The sequence below is a fragment of the Mobula hypostoma genome, chromosome 2, assembly GCF_963921235.1.
Source record: "Mobula hypostoma chromosome 2, sMobHyp1.1, whole genome shotgun sequence".
Taxonomy (NCBI): Eukaryota; Metazoa; Chordata; class Chondrichthyes; order Myliobatiformes; family Myliobatidae; genus Mobula; species Mobula hypostoma.
In genome coordinates this window covers 118,872,750-118,893,467 of record NC_086098.1, presented here as the reverse complement: position 1 = coordinate 118,893,467, position 20,718 = coordinate 118,872,750, and the positions used below count along the sequence as shown (strand labels likewise).

At 42.1% G+C, this 20,718-nt stretch overlaps 1 protein-coding gene across 1 annotated transcript in view; it reads right to left on the bottom strand.

Moving 5' to 3' along the window:
• Positions 1-20,514, bottom strand: part of LOC134357434 (dynein axonemal heavy chain 8-like) — a 141,086-nt gene extending 120,572 nt beyond the window's left edge. The window contains exons 1-3 of the mRNA XM_063069014.1: positions 20,412-20,514; positions 13,464-13,624; positions 12,016-12,192 (exon numbers count right to left, since the gene is read on the bottom strand). Coding sequence (XP_062925084.1) covers positions 12,016-12,192; positions 13,464-13,624; positions 20,412-20,514 — 441 coding nt within the window. The remainder of the gene's footprint in view (positions 1-12,015; positions 12,193-13,463; positions 13,625-20,411) is intronic.
• Between the last annotated feature and the right edge of the window lie 204 nt (positions 20,515-20,718).

Below are 20,718 nucleotides of genomic sequence, written 5' to 3'. Positions count from 1 at the left end.
TTCTGCCAAGACCTTTCACCATTCAATAGGTTTCAATTAGGTCACCCCTCATTCTTCTGAATGCAGGCCCAGAGCTATCAACTGCTCTTCGTATGACAATCCTAGAATGATTTTCATTCACCTCCTTTGGACCCTCTGCAATGTCAGCACATCCTTTCTAAGATAAGGGGCCAAAACTGCTCACAATGCTCCATGAGGCTTATATTACATCCTTGCTTTTATATTCTAGTCCTCTTGAAAGGTATGATAATATTGCATTTGCCTTCCACACCACAGACTCAACATGCAAATTAACCTTTACGGAATCCTACACAAGGACTCCCAAGTCCCTTTGCACCTCAGATTTCTTAATTTTTTTCCTCCATTTAGAAAATAGTCTACCTTTTTATATCTTCTACCAAAGTGCATGTCTTGACATTGTATTCCACCTGCCACTTCTTTGCCAATGCTCTTAATCTGTCTGTCCTTCTGTAGCGTCCCTAATTCCTCAAAACTACCTTCCCCTGCAACCATCTTTGTATCGTACACAAACTTTGCAACAAAGCCATCAGTTCCATCATCCAAGTCATTGCCATAGAAGCAGTCCCATCACAGACCCCTGTGGATCACCACTAGTCACCGGCAACCAACCAGAAAAGGCTCCTTTTATTCCCACTCTTTGTTTCTGCCAATCAGCCACTGCTTTATCCATGCTGATATTTTTCCTGCAACACCATGGGCTCTTAACTTGTTAAGTAGCCTCATGTGTGGCACCTTGTCAAAATCCAAGTGCACATCAACCAAGACTCCTTTGACTTGCAAATCTTGTACGTCTTATTTTTAAGGCAACTTATTTTTTATACTTTCTTACTCTCTTCTCATATTTCTATATCTGTGCATTTGTAATGGTATTGTGATCAATAAAGTATCTATCCTGCTTATTTCTTCAAAGAAATCCAACAGATCAGTCAGGCAAGATTTTCCCTTGAAGAAACCATGTTGACAAAAGCCTACTTTATCATGTGCCTCCAAGTACCCCAAAACCTCATCCTTAACAATTTATTTCAACCTCTTCCCAACCACTGAGATCAAACTAACTGGCCTATAATTTCCTTCCTTTGACCCCTCTCCCTTCCTGAAGGGAGGCGTGACTTTTGCAATTTTCCAGTCTTCCAGAACCATTCCAGAATCTAGTGATTCTTGAATGATCATTACTAATGCCTTCACAATCTCTTCAGCCACCTCTTACAGAACCCTAGGGTGTACACCATCGAGTCCAGGTGACTCACCTACCTTCAGACTTTTCAGTTTCCCAATAACTTTCTTCCTGGTAATAGCAACTTCACACACTTCTGACCCCTGACACTCTGGAACTTCCATCATACTGCTAGTGTCTTCCACAGTGAAGACTGATGCAAATAGTTATTCAGTTCATCCACCATTTCCTTGTCCTCCATTACTACCTCTCCAGCATCATTTTCCAGTGGTCTGATACCCACTCTCACCTATTTTACACTATATATCTGAAGAAACTATTGGTATGCTCTTCAATGTTATTGGCTAGCTTACTTTCATATTCCATCTTTTCGTTCTTAATGCTTTTCCCCCCAAGTTGCCTTCTTTTGGTTTCTAATAGCTTCCCAATCCTCTAACTTCCCACTAACTTCTGTCCTATTATATGCTCTGTCTGGTGTTTACGTTGGCGTAGACTTCTCTTGTTGGCTATGTCTGTGTCATCTCACCTTTCGAATACTTCTTCCTCTTTGGGATGTATATACCTTGTGCTTTCCAAATTGCTTCCAGAAATTTCACCATTGCTGCTCTGCCTTCTCCCTGCCAGTATTCTTTTCCAATCAATTTTGGTCAACTCCTCTCTCATGCCTCTGTAATTCCCTTTAAGGATATGGAAATGCTGATACATCTGACTTTAGCTTCTTCTCAAATTTCAGGGTGAATTCGATCACATTATGATCACTGACCCCAAGGGTTCTTCTACCTTAAGGTCGGTAATCAATTCCGGTTCGTTGCACAACACCCAATCCAAAATAGCTGATCCCCTAGTGGGCTCAACCATGAACTGCTCTAAAAAGCCATTTCATGGGCATTCTAGAAATTCCGCCTCTTGGGATCCAGCACCAACCTGATTTTCCCAATCTACCTGCATGTTGAAATCCCCCCATGACTATTGTAACATTGCCTTCTTTTTAACAAGGTGACTTCATTTTTTACCAACAAAGACCTGCCAACCCCTCTACCTTCCTGCCTCTTTGATACAATGTGTATCCACAATCAGCCATAATTATTCAGCCATAATTCAGTGATGACTACAACATATTACATGCCAATCTATAACTGTGCTAAAGTTCATCTACCTTATTCTGTATACTGCGTGCACTCAAATATAACACCTTCAGTCCTTTATCCACCCTTTGATTTTGTGTGCCTTTTATATTAAAGCATCCTGTTGCCTGCAATTTTTTTCCCTTATCATCAGCCTCTCCTTGCAAGGAGTCTCACTACAAATTGCCTCTGTTTATAAACCAACTACCTCATCCTCAGCCTTATCATTCTGGTTCCCACCTCCCCTGCCAAATTAGCTTAAACCCTCCTGAAAAACTCTAGCAAACCTTCCCGCAAGGATATTAAAACCCCTCCCTTGGGTTTAGGTGTAACCTGTCCCTTTTGTACAGGTCATACCTTCCCCAAAAGACATCCCAATGACCCAGAAATCTGAACCCCTGCCACCTGCACCAGTTCCTCAGTCATGCATTCACCTGCCAAATCATTCTATTCTTACCCTCACTGGCACTTGACACAGGCAACAATACAGAGATTACCACCCTGGTGGTCCTTTCTTTCAGCTTTCTACCTAGCTCCCTAAAATCTCTCTTCAAGACCCCCTGGCCTCGTATATCTATGTCAATATGCACAAAGACTTCTGGCTGTTCACCCTCGCCCTAGAGAATGCCATGGACCTGATCTGAGACATCCTTGACCCTGGCACCAGGGAGGCAACATACCATCCAGATGTCTCTATCATGCCCACAGAATCTGATCTCTGTTCCTCTGACTACGAATCTCCTATCAACACTAGGGTCCCCTTTACCTTTCTGCTCTTCTGAGCCACAGAACCAGACCAGTGCCAGAGACCCAGTTACTGTGGCTCCCCTTGGAAGGTCATTCCCCTCAACAATATCTAAGGTTGTCTACTTATTTGTTGTCCAGACCATGTAACCTACTCTAGAGATTGCCTGGAATCACACTACTGCATAGCCCTCTATCTTTCTAAGCCCCATGTACCTATCTAACAGTCTCTTAAAAGACCCCATTATGCCTGCCTTCACCATCACCACCGGCAGTGCATTCCACGGACCCACCCCCACTCTGTGTGAAAAACTTACCCCTGACATCCCCCCCCCCATACCTACTTCCAAGCACCTTAAAACTATGCCCCCTCGTGTTAGCCATTTCAGTCCTGGGAAAAAGCCTCTGGCTAATCCACACGATCAAAGCATCTCATCATTTTATACACCTCTATCAAGTCACCTCTCATCCTCCATCACTCCAAGGAGAAAAGGCCAAGAGCACTCAACCTATTCTCAAAAGGAATGCCCTCCAATCCAGGCAACATCCTCATAATTCTCCTCTGCACTCTCTCTATAGTATCCACATCCTTCCTGTAGCGAGGTGACCAGAACCAGGTGAGAAGAAAGCATAGGGAGAATGTATGCAGGGAAATATGAAAATACGGTGATTGAGGCAGATGCAATAGAAGGCTTTCAAAGCCATTTGCACGGGCAGATAGATAGCAAACATTTAGTGGGATATGGGTTAAATGTGAGCACACGGGATGAGTTTAGATGTCATCTTTGTTGACGTAGACCAGTTGGACCAAATGGCCTGTTTCCACGTTCTATGACAATGGTGGGAGAATGAGAGAATGAGGACTTGGAAAACTTTAGAAATCAGTCAAGAGGAAGAAAAAGTCACAGAGAGGAGGCGTGTGTATCAAATATCATACTTACATTCAGAAAGAATTATCAAAAATAGTATTTTTATAGAAATACAGTAAGGAAAAGAATAGAATAGGACCAGAAGAAAGAGGCAAAAGTGGATCCAGAGTCCAACACTCAAATGTTCTATAATTATGACTGAGCATTTCTGGAATAAGACTGACAGTTTTAATAGTCTTTTTAAGAAATCTGGGGAGAGAATAAGAAGAGAAAGGAGAATGAGAAATGATCAGAGGACAGGCACGTTGTAGAATTGTACTTTCTCTTTATTATTGACCATTCCCTACTTAACCACCTCCAGGCAGACAGACACTTTCCACCCCACGCCTCCCCTCCCAATACATTTCTTACTCGAGCTAGTGACGATGGGGGATTTCTCTAGAAATAACTCTAAATCATGTATTTTAGGATACTTCCAGGATGCAGAAGTCAATGTTTAGACCCTACTGACACATTAATCTGCATTTTAATTTGATCAGATGATCTTCAGAGTGTTACACAACGTTGAAACAGCCTTTATGGCCTACCATATTAATGCCTATATTCATGCCTATGTATGCTAAATCTTACCTCCATTGGCTATTCTCCACTCTTCTGGTACCTTACCCATGGCTAACAAAGTTATAAGGATCTCTGCCAGGATCTCAGCTTTCTGGCATAACATCCTCGGATAGACCTGGTCAGAGCCTGGGAATTTATCTACCTTAATGTGTTTCAGGACTGTTCCCTCCCCTTAACTCTCTAGATTCTATGTCCTTCTCCAAGGTAAATACTGACAAAAAGTATTCATTTAAAATCTCACCCACTTTCCTAACACATAGACTGCCACATTGATCTATGAGAAGGTTATAGGATTAACAAATTAATCTAAATTTGGAACCACAGGAAATGGGTAAGGTCTTAAGCAAGTACATCTCATTTATATTCGCAGACAAGTCCAGGAAAAGACAAGATAACTGGAATAAAATACTGTCTTAGGCAAACTATAATGAAACAACTTGCTTCTAATTTTCCAGTTTAGGAAAGTTAATTCATCCTCACGTTTTTACAATCTTAGTGCAATTACCTTGTCTACCTGACAACGTCTGGCATATTATCAGACATGACACATTCCCCTCAATGTCAGGAAAACAGAAGAGCTGGGCAATTACATCAGGAAGGGATCAGGTGCACATGCTCCTGTTTACCTCAACAATACTGAAGTCTTCTCACTGCAAGTAGCATAATCAAAGACCCCACCCAGTCCAGACAGTCACTCTTCTCCCACCACCCGCCTTCAATGGGCAGAAGATAGAAAAACCTGTAAGCATGTACCACATTGCTTAAGACAGGTTCTAACCCCATTCGAAGACCATCAAACAGTTCCCAAATACAGTAAGATAGACTTCTGACCTCACAATCTACCCTGTTATGGCCTTGCAACTTATTGTCTATCTGCACCGCACTTTCTCCATTAACAGCAACATTTTATCTACATTCTTTATTGGTTTGCCTTGTACTACTTCAATGTACTGTTGTAATGAATTGATCTGTACTAATAGTGTTCAAGACAGGTTTTCACTGTACATCAATTTACTCCTTATATGCTAATTTTAATGATCAATGTCACAGTAATCCAATTGCTTTGTTTCACCTCCCAATACAATCTTTAGATGTTCATAATTCTAAAAGTTTTTAAATCGACTAAGTGGTTTTCTTCATTGGTGGACTTCTTACAACTATTGCCCAAACCACTGTTTGGTTCATCGATACTTCATTCTTTTTGTCACAGTTCACAATTAGTTTGCCTTGGTACAACAATTGACCTTAAAAATATTAGATAAAATCGTTATCTCAAGAACATTATATAGCAGTACTACTGTAACTATTTATTTAATAGATTATTTAATTGGCTTATATCAGTGTCAGCATCCGGCTTTCCTTCGTAAATTCAGTTGTGTTTGAAGTTGTGTATAATATAGCATAATATCCCCACTTTCTTCAGGGATCGCTCCCTCTGCTATTTTCTTGTCCATTTGTCCTTCTACACTAATCTCCCTCCCAGCACTTAACCCTGCAAGTGGTCAAAGTGCTACACCTGCCCATTTACCTCCTCCCTCATCTCCATTCAGAGCCCCAAGCAGATGAGGCAACACTTCATCTGTGAATCTGTTAGAGTGATCTATTGTGTCAGGTGCTCCCGATGCTGCCTCCTCTACACTGGTGAGATCAATTGTAAATTGGGGGACCACTTCATCCAGCACCTCTACTCCATCCACCAAAAGCTGAACTTCCCATTGGCCAAACATTTTAATTCAGATACCATTCCCATTCCAACAATTCCATTCATGGCCTCCCCTTGTGCCAGGATGAGGCCACCCTCATGGTGAAGGAGCAACACCTTGTATTCCATCTGGGTAGCCTCCAACCTGATGGCATGAATATCGGTTTCTCTTTCCAGTCAAAAAAATCTCCCCCCTCCCCACTTCTTAATTGCAGCACACACAAAATTCTGGAGGAACTCAGCAGGCTAGGCAGCATCTACGGAAAAGAGTAAACAGTCAATGGTTTGGGCTGAAACCCTTCATAAGGATCTCAACCTTGAAGGTTGACTACTTATGCCTTTCCATAGATTCTGCCTGGCCTGCTAAGTTCCTCCAGCATTTTGTGCATTGCTTGGATTTCCAGCAGCAGCAGAATTTCTCGTGTTTGGGGTGTCTCTTCCCCTGTTCCCCACTCTGGCCTCTTTCCTCGTCTCACCTGCCTATGATCTCCTCCTTCCTTTCTCCTATGGTCCACTCTCCCATCAGGTTCCTTCTTCTCCAGCCCTTTAACTTCCCTACCCACCTGGCTTCACCTTTCACCTTCTAGCTATCCTCCTTCATTGCCCCTCCCCCTCATGTCTCATGTTTACGATATCGCACAAGTTTCTCAACACAATAAAGAGCTGAAGCCCAAGGAAAATCCATTGCAGAAACAGCAGTCATAAAAACCACAGTGCTCATTTTAGTTCCTGGAGAAAGCAAATAATATGTAAGATTTTGAATATCAAGCAATTGGGGACTATGGGGAACAGAAACAGAGGAGAGATGAAGTCTAGGGTAGTTCTTTATGACAATTTTGAATGGCAGAGCAGGCTTGAGGGGCTGAGTGGCTTACTGTGTTCCAATTACTTCCTTGTGTTCAAAATAAAACTGAAGTGATACTTCCATCAACCTCCTTCTATCTCATACTCTCAGGCATATGTACCAAAGTCAGATACCCATCACCACAACCACCTCGATGTTCCTTAGGCTTGTGTCAGAACTCACCCTGAAAGTGGAGAAGGCTGAAGATAGTCTGCTGCTATGGGAATAGGAAGGGGAACTGAAATAGCATGCAGTTGAAAGTTTGAGATGGCCATTATGGATAGAGTGAAAGTACTTTTCAAATTAGTTACTTGGTCTGTGCTTGGTGGAAGCCAAATCGGGTGCACTGAATGTAGTAGATGAGGTTGGAGGGGTGCCTATGAATCATTGCCTCATCTGAAAGGGCTATTTCAGTCCCTGGATGGTAGTAAGGAGGAAACGTATATGAACAAGTGTTGAACCTCTTGTGTTGAAATTTAGTAAAGCTAAAAAGTGTTGAAATCTAGAAAAGGGAGGGCATTGTTTGGAAATGGTCCAAGTGAATTTGAGAGCAGCATGGAAGTTAATGAAACTGACAAAATTGAGGAGTTCCACACGGGTGCAGGAAGCATGCTGAAAGCAGTCATTGATGAGTGGTACCAGTGAAGGTTTGGAATAGGAACAGCTCCATGTACCTAACCAAAAGGCAGGCATAGCTCGGCTTATGGCTACACCTTTCATTTGTCGTAAGTGCGAGGAATCAAAGGAGAAATTGTTCCAGTTAAGATCAAGTTCAGCTAGATAGATAACTGACCCCTGTCTCACCACTCCACCTCCCTTTATTTTGGGTATTTTCCCTCTTCACTTTCAATGCTGATGCAAGGTTTTCAACCAACAATTCCTTTCTACAAGCACATGCTGTTTAACTTGCTGAGATTCTCCAGCAGATTATTGCTCCAGATTTGAGCATCTGCAGTATCTTGTGTCTTCAGTGTATTTTTCCACTTGGAATATCAAAAAGTCTGTGCATCTCTATATTTTATGTTTTCCTGCAAAGAATTCTTGGACTTTTGGAAATTTGCAAACTTTCATAGTCTTAAGTCGGGTTTATAACATAATTGGAACAACAGTAGCCACTCAACCCCTGTTGTATTGTACAACCCAATGATTAATTCAACATTAAGAATGTTGAATTTTCCAACTTCAGGTAACCCTGAATGATTTGTTTTTGTTTTCTACACATTGGGTATATGACAGTCTTCTTTTTTAAAAAAAAAAGGGGTTCGATTGCATTGAGTTTCTTTTGTTTTGTGGCTGCCTGTAAGGAGACAAATCTCAAAGTTTTATATAGTCTACATTCTTTAATTATAAATATACTCTGAACTTTGACTCCTTACTTCTGGAACCTTTTGCCCTCCTCGCCTTACAATCTATCTCCAATCACCCACCCCACCATTGTTCCCTTTTCAATCCCCTCCCTCTCTTGGTTCCATCCACCCACCAGCCACAGATTTCACCCACCACCTCCCTACTCTATTATCCAGTTGTGATTGCATCTGCCCTTCATCTCTCCTTACAGTTCCCATTATCACTTTCTTTACTTCCAGCACTGGTAGCCTTTGCATTCCTGCTTAATGCCCTCCTAGTTGTCTCCACTTTCACTCTCCCATCCCTCTCCAGCACCATCTAGCTCTATCTGCCCCTTTTCTCTGTTGATCATCCATTTGCTCCTGTCTTCTATCTCCATCACTCCTCCTCCTCTAGGAGGCTCAATCTGTCCAATATCCTTCTTCAATCACCTCAGGCTCCTATCTCACCAATTCCTGTCTCCTCTTTATACTGTCCTTCTCTCTCAACTCAGTCCTGAGAATAGAATAGAATAGTGCAGCACAGTACAGGCCTTTCAGCCCACAATGTTGTGCCAACCCTCAAACCCTGCCTCCCATATAACCCCCCACCTTAAATTCCTCCATATACCTGTCTAGTAGTCTCTTAAATTTCACTAACGTATCTGCCTGCACCACTGACTCAGGCAATGCATCCCATGCACCAACCACTCTCTGAGTAAAAAACCTTCCTCTAATATCCCACTTGAACTTCCCACCCCTTACCTTAAAGCCATGTCCTCTTGTATTGAGCAGTGGTGCCCTGCGGAAGAGGCGCTGGCTATCCACTCTATCTATTCCTCCTAATATCTTGCATACCTCTATCATGTCTCCTCTCATCCTCTTTCTCTCCAAAGAGTAAAGCCCTAGCTCCCTTAATCTCTGATCATCATCCATACTCTCTAAACCAGGCAGCATCCTGGTAAATCTCCTCTGTACCCTTTCCAATGCTTCCACATCCTTCCTATAGTGAGGCAACCAGAACTGGACACAGTACTCCAAGTGTGGCCTAACCAGAGTTTTATAGAGCTGCATCATTACCTCGCGACTCTTCAACTCTATCCCTTGACTTATGAAAGCTAACACCCCATAAGCTTTCTTAACTACTCTTTCTGTGAGGAAACTTTCAGGGATCTGTGGACATGTACCCCCAGATCCCACTGCTCCTCCACACTACAAAGTATCCCGCCATTTACTTTGTACTCTGTCTTGGAGTTTGTCCTTCCAAAGTGTACCACCTCACACTTCTCCGGGTTGAACTCCATCTGCCACTTCTCAGCCCATTTCTGCATCCTATCAATGTCTCTCTGCAATCTTCGACAATCCTCTACACTATCCACAACACTACCAAGCTTTGGCAACCAAACTTGCCAACCCACTCTTCTACCTCAACATCCAGGTCGTTAATAAAAATCACGAAAAGTAGAGGTCCCAGAACAAATCCTTGTGGGACACCACTAGTCACAACCCTCCAATCCAAATGTACTCCCTCCACCACGACCCTCTGCCTTCTGCAGGCAAGCCAATTCTGAATCCACCTGGCCAAACTTCCCTGGATCCCATGCCTTCTGACTTTCTGAATAAGCCTACCATGTGGAACCTTGTCAAATGCCTTACTAAAATCCATGTAGATCACATCCACTACACCACCTTCATCTATATGCCTGGTCACCTCCTCAAAGAAGTCTATCAGACTTGTTAGACACAATCTGCCCTTCACAAAGCCATGCTGACTGTCCCTGATCAGACCATGATTCTCTAAATGCCCATAGATCCTATCTCTAAGAATCTTTTTCAACAGCTTTCCCACCACAGCCGCAAGGCTCACTGGTCTATAATTACCCGGACTGTCCCTACTACCCTTTTTGAACAAGAGGACAACATTCGCCTCCCTCCAATCCTCCAGTACCATTTCCGTGGACAACGAGGACATAAAGATCCTAGCCAGAGGCTCAGCAATCTGTTCCCTCGCTTTGTGGAGCAGCCTGGGGAATATTCCGTCGGGCCCCGGGGACTTATCTGTCCTAATGTATTTTAACAACTCCAACATCTCCTCTCCCTTAATATCAACATGCTCAAGAACATCAACCTCACTCATATTGTCCTCACCGTCATCAAGTTCCCTCTCATTGATGAATACTGAAGAGAAGTATTCATTGAGGACCTCGCTCACTTCCACAGTCTCCAGGCACATCTTCCCACCTTTACCTCTAATCGGTCCTACCTTCACTCCTGTCATCCTTTTATTCTTCACATAATTGAAGAATGCCTTGGGGTTTTCCTTTACCCTACTCGCCAAGGCCTTCTCATGCCCCCTTCTTAAGCTCCTTTCTTGCTTCCCTATATTCCTCAATAGACCTATCTGATCCTTGCTTCCGAAACCTCATGTATGCTGCCTTCTTCCACCTGACTAGATTTTCCACTTCACCACTCATGGTTCCTTCACCCTACTATTCTTTATCTTCCTCACCAAGACAAATTTATCCCCAACATCCTGCAAGAGATCCCTAAACATCGACCACATGTCCATAGTACATTTCCCTGCAAAGACATGATCCCAATTCACACCCACAAGTTCTAGCCTTATAGCCTCATAATTTGCCCTTCCCCAATTAAAAATTTTCCTGTCCTGTCTGATTCTACCCTTTTCCATGATAATGCTAAAGGCCAGGGAGCGGTGGTCACTGTCCCCCAGATGCTCACCCACTGAGAGATCTGTGACCTGACCCGGTTCATTACCTAATACTAGATCTAGTATGGCATTCCCCCTAGTCGGCCTATCAACATACTGTGACAGGAATCCGTGACAGTCCTGATGCAAGATTTAGAGCTGAAACATCAACAATTCCTCATCCCCACCTCCACAGATGCTGCTTGACTCAGAATTCCTCCAGCACATTGTTGAAAACTGCCTTGAGCATTTTACTGCTACAAGGAAGATAGCTGTGAAAATAACAAACTGTTAAGGTATAAGTTGTCCTTGCATCAGAATACATGAGCCAGAGTCATTCTTATATTAGCAGCCTAAATTTAAATTTGGTCCTTCATGTGTTACTTGTAAAAATTCAGAAGCCTCCAGCTCAATGGTCTAATGTGAAAGTGCATAATGTCAACCCCCTTTATCCCTCTCCAATATTCTATTCCCTAACGCTATTCTTTGTGTTATGACCTCGCGGCTTCATAGCCACAAATTTGCCTTCATCTTTTCATTAATCCCAACATATTTGCAATCTGCTACTTCCTTCTGAATAAATAACCGATGATCTTCTTGATTTGTCATTGACCTGCTTGCACGATAATTTTAATTAGCTGTTTGTTGTATCCAATTGCTCTGTCATGCAAATGTACTCCCACTGGCTAATGAGCTATAATTGATATGATTAATTGGATTTGGATAAAGATATGACTGATTTTATTGAACCTGAATATATCAGTGCAGGCATTAAATGTAAAATACCCATGAAAACAACTGGAAACTATTCTACTGAAAATTAGATAAAATGCATTTTATAATACCAAGGATGCTTATAGCTGTTTACTTGATAACTTTACCTTTATCAGTTTTGATTGACTTATATTTAACACATTGATTACTGCCTTGCAATGTTGTCCTTTAAGTTCTTCTATGATGGAATTGAATTGAGCTGATGTGCATTTCCAGTATTCGAGTTCAGTGAGTGGACCTGAACCTTCAGCTTCTTTCCTCACTTGATTACTTTGTGCCAGCACCTATACATAAAAATAACAAAGTTTTACACCATTTTTCACAAAACCCTTAATATGTACAGTCCTTCCAGGTGAGGCATCACTTCACCTGTGAGTCGGCTGGGGTGATACACTGCGTCCGGTGCTCCCGATGTGGCCTTTTATATATTGGTGAGACCCGACGCAGACTGGGAGACCACTTTGCTGAACATCTACGCTCTGTCCGCCAGAGAAAGCAGGATCTCCCAGTGGCCACACATTTTAATTCCACATCCCATTCCCATTCTGACATGTCTATCCACGGCCTCCTCTGCTGTAAAGATGAAGCCACACTCAGGTTGGAGGAACAACACCTTATATTCCATCTGGGTAGCCTCCAACCTGATGGCATGAACATTGACTTCTCTAACTTCCGCTAATGCCCCACCTCCCCCTCGTACCCCATCCGTTATTTATTTTTATACAGACATTCTTTCTCTCACTCTCCTTTTTCTCCCTCTGTCCCTCTGACTATACCCCTTGCCCATCCTCTGGGTTCCCTCCCACTTGTCTTTCTTCCCGTGCCTCCTGTCCCATGATCCTCTCATATTCCCTTTGCTAATCACCTGTCCAGCTCTTGGCTCCATTCCTCCCCCTCCTGTCTTCTCCTATCATTTTGGACCTCCCCCTCCCCCTCCCACTTTCAAATCTCTTACTAACTCTTCCTTCAGTTAGTCCTGACGAAGGGTCTCGGCCTGAAACGTCGACGGTACCGCTTCCTAAAGATGCTACCTGGCCTGCTGCGTTCACCAGCAACTTTGATGTGTGTTGCTTGAATTTCCAGCATCTACAGAATTCCTGTTGTTTTTCTCTATAATCTCTAATGTCTTTACTCAGCACAGTGCTATCGACTTATTTGTCCAAATCTGAGGTTTATAATCATTGTTGCATTTCCAGGCACATGCATTCCTTGTCCTGCTGCCCTCCCATTAAAGATTTCTAACCTCAGTCTATTGTTTCACAGAAGGTAAGCTCCTGTCCCAATGAGCTAACAAATGTTGTCTTAAATGCTAATGTTCTCCTCCAGTAAAGAATTTCAATCTCAAGTCATGATCTTACAACACACTTTGCTTCTTGCCACATTGTATAGTGCAGTTCAGTGGATCCCATTTAAGTTTTTAATCACCTTTTTTAAACTAACTGCTAATTTTACTTACAATGCATTTTTCTGAGGTGAAAACATGAGTGAAATACTGCAATGTTAAAGCAACTTGGTAACAAAACCATCTAGGTTTAATGCTTCTAAACATACAAACCAGTTCTAATTGATTGTGCCATTTCAAAAGTAGATTTTCAAGCTGTAAAACCATTTCTGGATTGGACGCTGCTACCCTTATTTGTTCAAAAGAACGCAGTTGAGAAAGATCAACTTTTTCACTCTTCAGTACTACAGCATTTTCAAGGCTTGTTTTTGTACCTAAAGAACATATCATCCAACAAAACAAAGTTAACTCAAATAATAGTTTAAGAATTAATACTGATAAAGTTCACCCATTTTAACTAAATTTTGAACTTCAAATACAAGCAGAAATTCTCTATATTCACATTTAGACACATCATGCCAATGGATAACACTGTTTTATGGTCCTGCAAATTGATTGCCTTACTTTATAGTAAACTCACAGACACGAGGAAATCTGCAGATGCTGAAATTCAAGCCACACACAAAATGCTGGTGAACGCAGCAGGCCAGGCAGCATCTATTGGAAGAGGTACAGTTGACGTTTCGGGCCAAGACCCTTCGTCAGGACTAACTGAAAGAAGAGCTAGTAAGAGATTTGGAAGTGGGAGAGAGGGGGGGAGATCCGAAATGATAGGAGAAGACAGGAGGGGGAGGGATGGAGCTAAGAGCTAGAAAATTGATTGGCAAAAGGAAGACATCTCCTTCTTCCTGGAATGAAAAGCCTCATCCTGAGAGCAGATGCAGCGGAGATGGAGGAATTGCGAGAAGGGGATGGCATTTTTGCAAGAGACAGGGTGGGAAGAGGAGTAGTCCAGCTAGCTGTGAGAGTCCGTAGGCTTATAGTAGACACTTCCCACCCTGTCTCTTGCAAAAATGCCATCCCCTTCTCACAATTCCTCCATCTCTGCCGCATCTGCCCTCAGGATGAGGCTTTTCATTCCAGGACGAAAGAGATGTCATCCTTTTTTTAAAGAAAGGGGCTTCCCTTCCTCCACCATCAACTCTGCTCTCAAACACATCTCTCCCATTTCACGCACATCTGCTCTCACCCCATCCTCCCGCCACCCCACTAGGAATAGGGTTCCCCTTGTCCTCACCTACCACCCCACTAGCCTCCAGGTCCAACATATAATTCTCCGTAACTTCCGTCACCTCCAACAGGATCCCACCATCACGTCCTTCCCTCCCCCCATCCTTTCTGCTTTCCGCAGCGATCGCTCCCTACACAACTCCCTTGTCCATTCATCCCCCCATCCCTTCCCACCGATCTCCCTCCTGGCACTTATCCTTGTAAGCGGAACAAGTGCTACACATGCCCTTACACCTCCTCCCTCACCACCATTCAGGGCCCCAGACAGTCCTTCCAGGTGAGGCGACACTTCACCTGTGAGTCGGCTGGTGTGATATACTGCGTCCGGTGCTCCCGATGTGGCCTTCTATATGTTGGCGAGACCCGAAGCAGGCTGGGAGACCGTTTTGCTAAACACCTACACTCTGTCCGCCAGAGAAAGCAGGATCTCCCAGTGGCCACCCATCTTAATTCCACGTCCCATTCCCATTCTGATATGTCTATTCATGGCCTCTTCTACTGTCAAGATGAAGCCACACTCAGGTTGGAGGAACAACACCATATATTCCGTCTGGGTAGCCTCCAACCTGATGGCATGAACATTGACTTCTCTAACTTCCGTTAATGCTCCTCCTCCCCTTCTTACCTCATCCCTTATTTATTTATTTTTTATTATTTTTTTCCCTTTCTTTTTCTCTCTCTTTTTTCTCCCTCTGTCCCTCCCACGATAACTCCTTGCCTGCTCTCCATCTTCCTCTGGGCTCCCCTCCCCCTTTCTTTCTCCCAAGGCTTCCCGTCCCATGATCCTCTCCCTTCTCCAGCCTTGTATTCCTTTTGCCAATCAACTTTCCAGCTCTTGCTCCATCCCTCCCCCTCCTGTCTTCTTCTATCATTTCAGATCTCCCCCTCCCACCTTCAAATCTCTCTTACTATCTCTTCTTTCAGTTAGCCCTGACAAAGGGTCTCGACCCGAAATGTCAATTGTACCTCTTCCTATAGATGCTGCCTGGCCTGCTGCGTTCCACCAGCATTTTGTGTGTGTTGCTTTATAGTAAACTATTAGGTTTCAGAAGGCAGCAGGAAGAGTGATTCAGCACCCATTTTATGCAGCACCTGATTTTCTTTTCATAATAAGCAAAACAAATAGCTGCCTGTTTATTCTCGTCCTTTTTGGTTACCCAGGGACAGATTTCACACTCTGTAGGAATTGTGAGACCGGCAAAAAAACTTTAACTGTTAATCAGTTAACTAATATGGAGTATCTAATATAACACTTCTCAGCAACCAACTTGTAAACAGCATCCTGAACCAAATTTAGCTAGATTCAACCATTCAAAAGTGTTAAGGCCCTGACACAGTTTTTAAATGTTCACGGTAAAACAAAGAATACCTTAACATATATGAAAAGCTATTTAATTTTTGATTCTGAAAACTATTTTTCAGCATTTTAATGTGTTAAACTGGCTCCTTATTGCTTTTAAAAATCCTGTGACAATCTTTAATTACAAGGCTCAAGTATCGCATCATTCAGTCTTCTTATTTTAAAATGTGCTGTGTCAGTTCAAGCAGCACTACTCTGAAAAATATTGCTTCTGTCAGCTCTGCCTGGAAGCTACAGCTTTTGTAACTATCCTTTAAAGAGGTATACCACCACAGAGGCAATCCACATGAGCAACATTAAAAAGTACATAAGTTGATAAGTCAACCTTGCCCCACCATTTCACAAAATAATGGATGATCTACCTCAAACATTTTCTTACACTATGCCATTTGTTTTTATTTCTTTAATAACAGAGATCTACTTGAACTAGTGTTCTTTTGGAAAAACAATTCCAAGGACTTTTCACCCTTCTGAGAGAGAGAAAAAAAAGTCAGTCCTAAATGGTCAATGCTTTATTTTGAGTCTCCGATCCTTAGTTCTAAAATTGACACAGGCTAAATATCTCCTTCCCTCCAACCACCTTTTTGCCTTGTTGATCCCCCAAAGAATGTTTCATTCTTTATAACTCTAGAGATAATAGCCTAGCTGCTAAGTGCCTACTCATATTACAGATTTCTCCTTCCCAATGAATAGTTTCGAGAACCTTCACTGCATTCAAATTATAACAACTACATTCTTTCTCTGGTATTCAAGATTTTCCAGCTTCCAGGGTTATTAGCTGATTAAAGAATGGACAGAAATAACAGTGGTGGTGATAAAGTGTTCCCTAGATAAGACTGCTAAATTACTTAGAAAGAGATGTGTCTTTGTGCAAAAACCGACAGAAACCCTTCAGGGCCCTTGCAAAAAGGTACCAAGGAGATGTCACAAGGAGTAATATTGCATGCATGAGTACAGTCTATGTATGCATACACTTTGAGGAAGAATTTAATTCTAGCAAATCCTTGCTATGCACTGTAAGAAAACTGTTTGGTTATGAAGCTTGGATGAACTTCCTAACACACCAGACAGTAACTAACTGTGACATGCAGCCTGTCAACAAATACACTCAAAAACTTCTATAGTTGTACCGTGGAGAGCATTCGGACAGGCTGCATCAATGTCTGGTATGGAGAGGCTACTGCACAGGACTGAAAGAAGCTGCAGAAGGTTGTAAATCTAGTCAGCTCCATCTTGGGCACTAGCCTACAAAGTACACAGGATATCTTTAGGGAGTGGTGTCTCAGAAAGGTAGCATCCATTATCAAGGACCTCCAGCACCCAGGGCATGCCCTTTTCTCACTGTTACCGTCAGGTAGGAGGTACAGAAGCCTGAAGGCACACACTCAGCGATTCAGGAACAGCTTCTTCCCCTCTGCCATCCGATTCCTAAATGGATGAAGCTTTGGACACTACCACACTTTTTTTAATATACAGTATTTCTGCTTTTGCACATTTTTAAATAATCTATTCAATATATGTAATTGATTTACTTGTTTATTTATTATGTCTTATTTTATTATTATTATTTTCTCTCTCTGCTAGATTATGTATTGCATTGAACTGCTGCTGCTAAGTTAACAAATTTCACGTCACATGCCCGTGATAATAAACCTGATTCTGATTCTGAAATCAGAATAAGCTTCCTGTAATGACAATGAGGTTAGGAAGCTGAGAGCAAGGGGTAATTTTGTTTTTGATAAGCAAAGCAGTCCAAACACCTTTCGTATCCCTGTACTCAAGATCAGAGGTTGTCACAAACATTTAATGTGGACAAAATTTGGAAACAGGTTTTACAACAGCTGGTCATCATCTGAGTAAATAACAACTGTTACTTCTCACATTTGTGAGGCAGAAAAAAAATTACACTGGAAATTAATTACATTATCATTGACATAATTTGTAGGAATTATACACAGAAGTGAGTGCAAATGAATATTCTATCAAAAGATCAGCACTGAATTTCTACTGGGCATGAAGAAGTCTGGTTATAGGTATGACTTTGGTTCAAATCAGATTATGCCTATTTGTATTTGAATATCAGGAACCAGAAATTCCTTTGCAATAATAGCTTACTTCAACAATGCAAAGGAATATGATCCCTGCAACAGGATAGTTTACTGTTTCATTCTGAGTCAATTTTTCTAGAATGCTAAAAAAAATCAAACAGCCTTTGTTAGATTGATGCCACTGACAGTTTTTAATCATTCATTGAATGGATGCATATATCACTAATTACCTTTGACCAGAGAAACAGTTAAGGGTCAACTATGCTGGTGGATCTGCAGCGACATTGATTAAGCACATCAGATTTTTAACTGAAGGATGTTAGTGAATCAATTTTTTTTTTTAAAAACAACACCTAGTAGTTACTTTTATTACTTTTAAATTCTCCAGCTTCCAGTCTGGAATTTCAACTAATTTCTCTGGATTAATGCTCCAGCCCAACTTGTTGCTTAATAACTTAATGACAATGCCACCATACCCTATTTTTCACTAAACAGTGAATGTTATGATCAGTCATATTAGCCCAAAACATTGCTGCAGAAAATCCTTGGGGCAGTGTCCTGGGTCAGTCAAGATACTGCCCCAAGAAGTAGCCTTCATAAAATCAGAAGTACAATGTTTGCTACGATTTCAGAATATTCAATTCCGTAAGTTATTGCATGCAATATGGACAATGTTCAAGCATGGGATGGTAAGTGATAAGTTCATAAAGCAACAACCATCTCCAATAAGAGCATTAATCAGAAATTTTACTGATAATAGTAGCTAAAGAATAGGTTAGGAACTGGATGTTTCTCACCACTTCAAGTCCTTCAGTCATCTACAAAGTGCATGTTAGAACTATGTTGGAGTTCTCTCATCTGCAGCTCCACAACCTCTCGATACCATCCAGAACCTGCACTCAATTGTCTGCAATAAACATCAACTATCCTTCACGACCTTCTCACTGCAGCTGCAATTTCCATCTTGTGGACATAACTGGAGAGGCTGGTATGTACTCAGAAACGGCAGCATATACATCCAGACCTGTCAACCTGGTAAAGCCTTCTTCACAAATAACTGGAAAGTATACCCAAATTCAGGGAACTGTCCCAATTATGCTCTCAGAATCATGCCTTACCAAGTCCCAAACTCCTCCATCACTATATATAGAGTGTACAGCTGCCCAACCAGCAAGAAAACCCACCAAAAATGGCAGAGGTGGTACACAAGCAGAAAAAAGTAGCCTTGAGTGACCTCAACAAAAACTCCACAACATGAAGATGAACGTGGGGAAGAAAACAACTTCTTAATCATCACATATCATTCTCTGTCAGGTGATGAATCAGTGTTTCTTCAGACAGTCATGCAGTATTACAGTAAGGAAACGGGCCCTTCAGCCCAAACAGTCTATGCTGATAACAGCATCCTCCTTGCTGTAGTCTGTTGCTCATGTTCGATACATAATAGTCTCTGTTGCCCACCTTCGACACGTAATCCCCACAAACCCCTCACATCCATGTATATATCCAATTGACCTTTAAATGTTGCATCTGTACTCACCTCAACCACGGCAACCCATTCCAGGTACTCACAACCCTCTGTGTAAAGAAGTTTCCACTCAGTTCTCTTTTAAATATTTTCCCCTCTTATCTTGCACCTGTGTCCTCCCCAATCCTGGGGAAAAACTATGAGTGTCCACCTCATTCATACCCCTCATGATTTTATAAATATCTGTGAGGTCACTGTTCATTCTTTCATACTCCAAGGAATTAAGATTAAGCAAGGCCAACCTCTGCCTATGACTCAAACCCTCTAATTCAGGAAGCACCTTCATAAATTTCTTCTGCACCCTCTCCAGATTGACAATGTCTTTCCAATAACAGGGTGGCCAACACTGAATACAATACACCAAGTATAGTCACACCGATAACTTATTTAAGTGCAACATTATGTTCTTATTCCTAAACTCAATGCCTTGACTATGAAAGCCTGATGCAAAACACCATCTTCACCACCCTGTCTACTTGCATGGCCCCTTCAGTAAACTCTCATCAGTGCCCTGCCATCTACTGTATAGGTACTACCTGCTTTGAATGTTAAAAAAGCATCACCTTACACATTTTCCAAGCTGAAATCTATTTGCCATTCCTCAATTTATCTCCCTAACTGATCAAGATCTCGTTGTAATTTATTGCAAGCTGTTCAATTAGTAACATCAGCAAATATGTTAATCATTCCATGCACATTCACATCCAAATTATTTACATAAATAATGAGTAGCAACAGTCCCAAACCTGACCCAAGGCACCCCAAAAGTCACAGGCCTCCAGACAGAGAATCAACCTTCAACCATCATCTTCAGCTTCCTGTCACCAAGCCAATTCAGAATTTACCTCCTGTGCTCCCCCAAATAGTTCTCTGAAACTGCACTAGTGGCCAAGAACAAATCAAATACATCTATAAATGCCTCTAGGGTTTCTTCCCTGGCCCCCAATAAAGTTTGTGCAGGCCCTGGAAATTTTCCACTTCAAGGCTGCAAATACCTCCTTCCTCATAATATGCAAATAATCCAAGACTTCTGTTATTACCCTCATTTCTTTGATATTCATAAAATTCCTCCAAATGGGCATCAAAAATCTCAGCCATCTCCTGTAACTCCACACATGGATAGCCCTGATGGTCTTTTTAAGGACCTTTCTCCCCTTAGTCTCCCTGCTAATGTAACTGGAAAAGCCTCTTGGGATTAACTTTAATGCTGCTGCCAAGTCCATCTCTTACCTCATCTTTGCCTTCCTGCCTTCCCTCTAAAACTTTTTATATTTATCAAGAGGTTCATGTGTATCCAGCTGA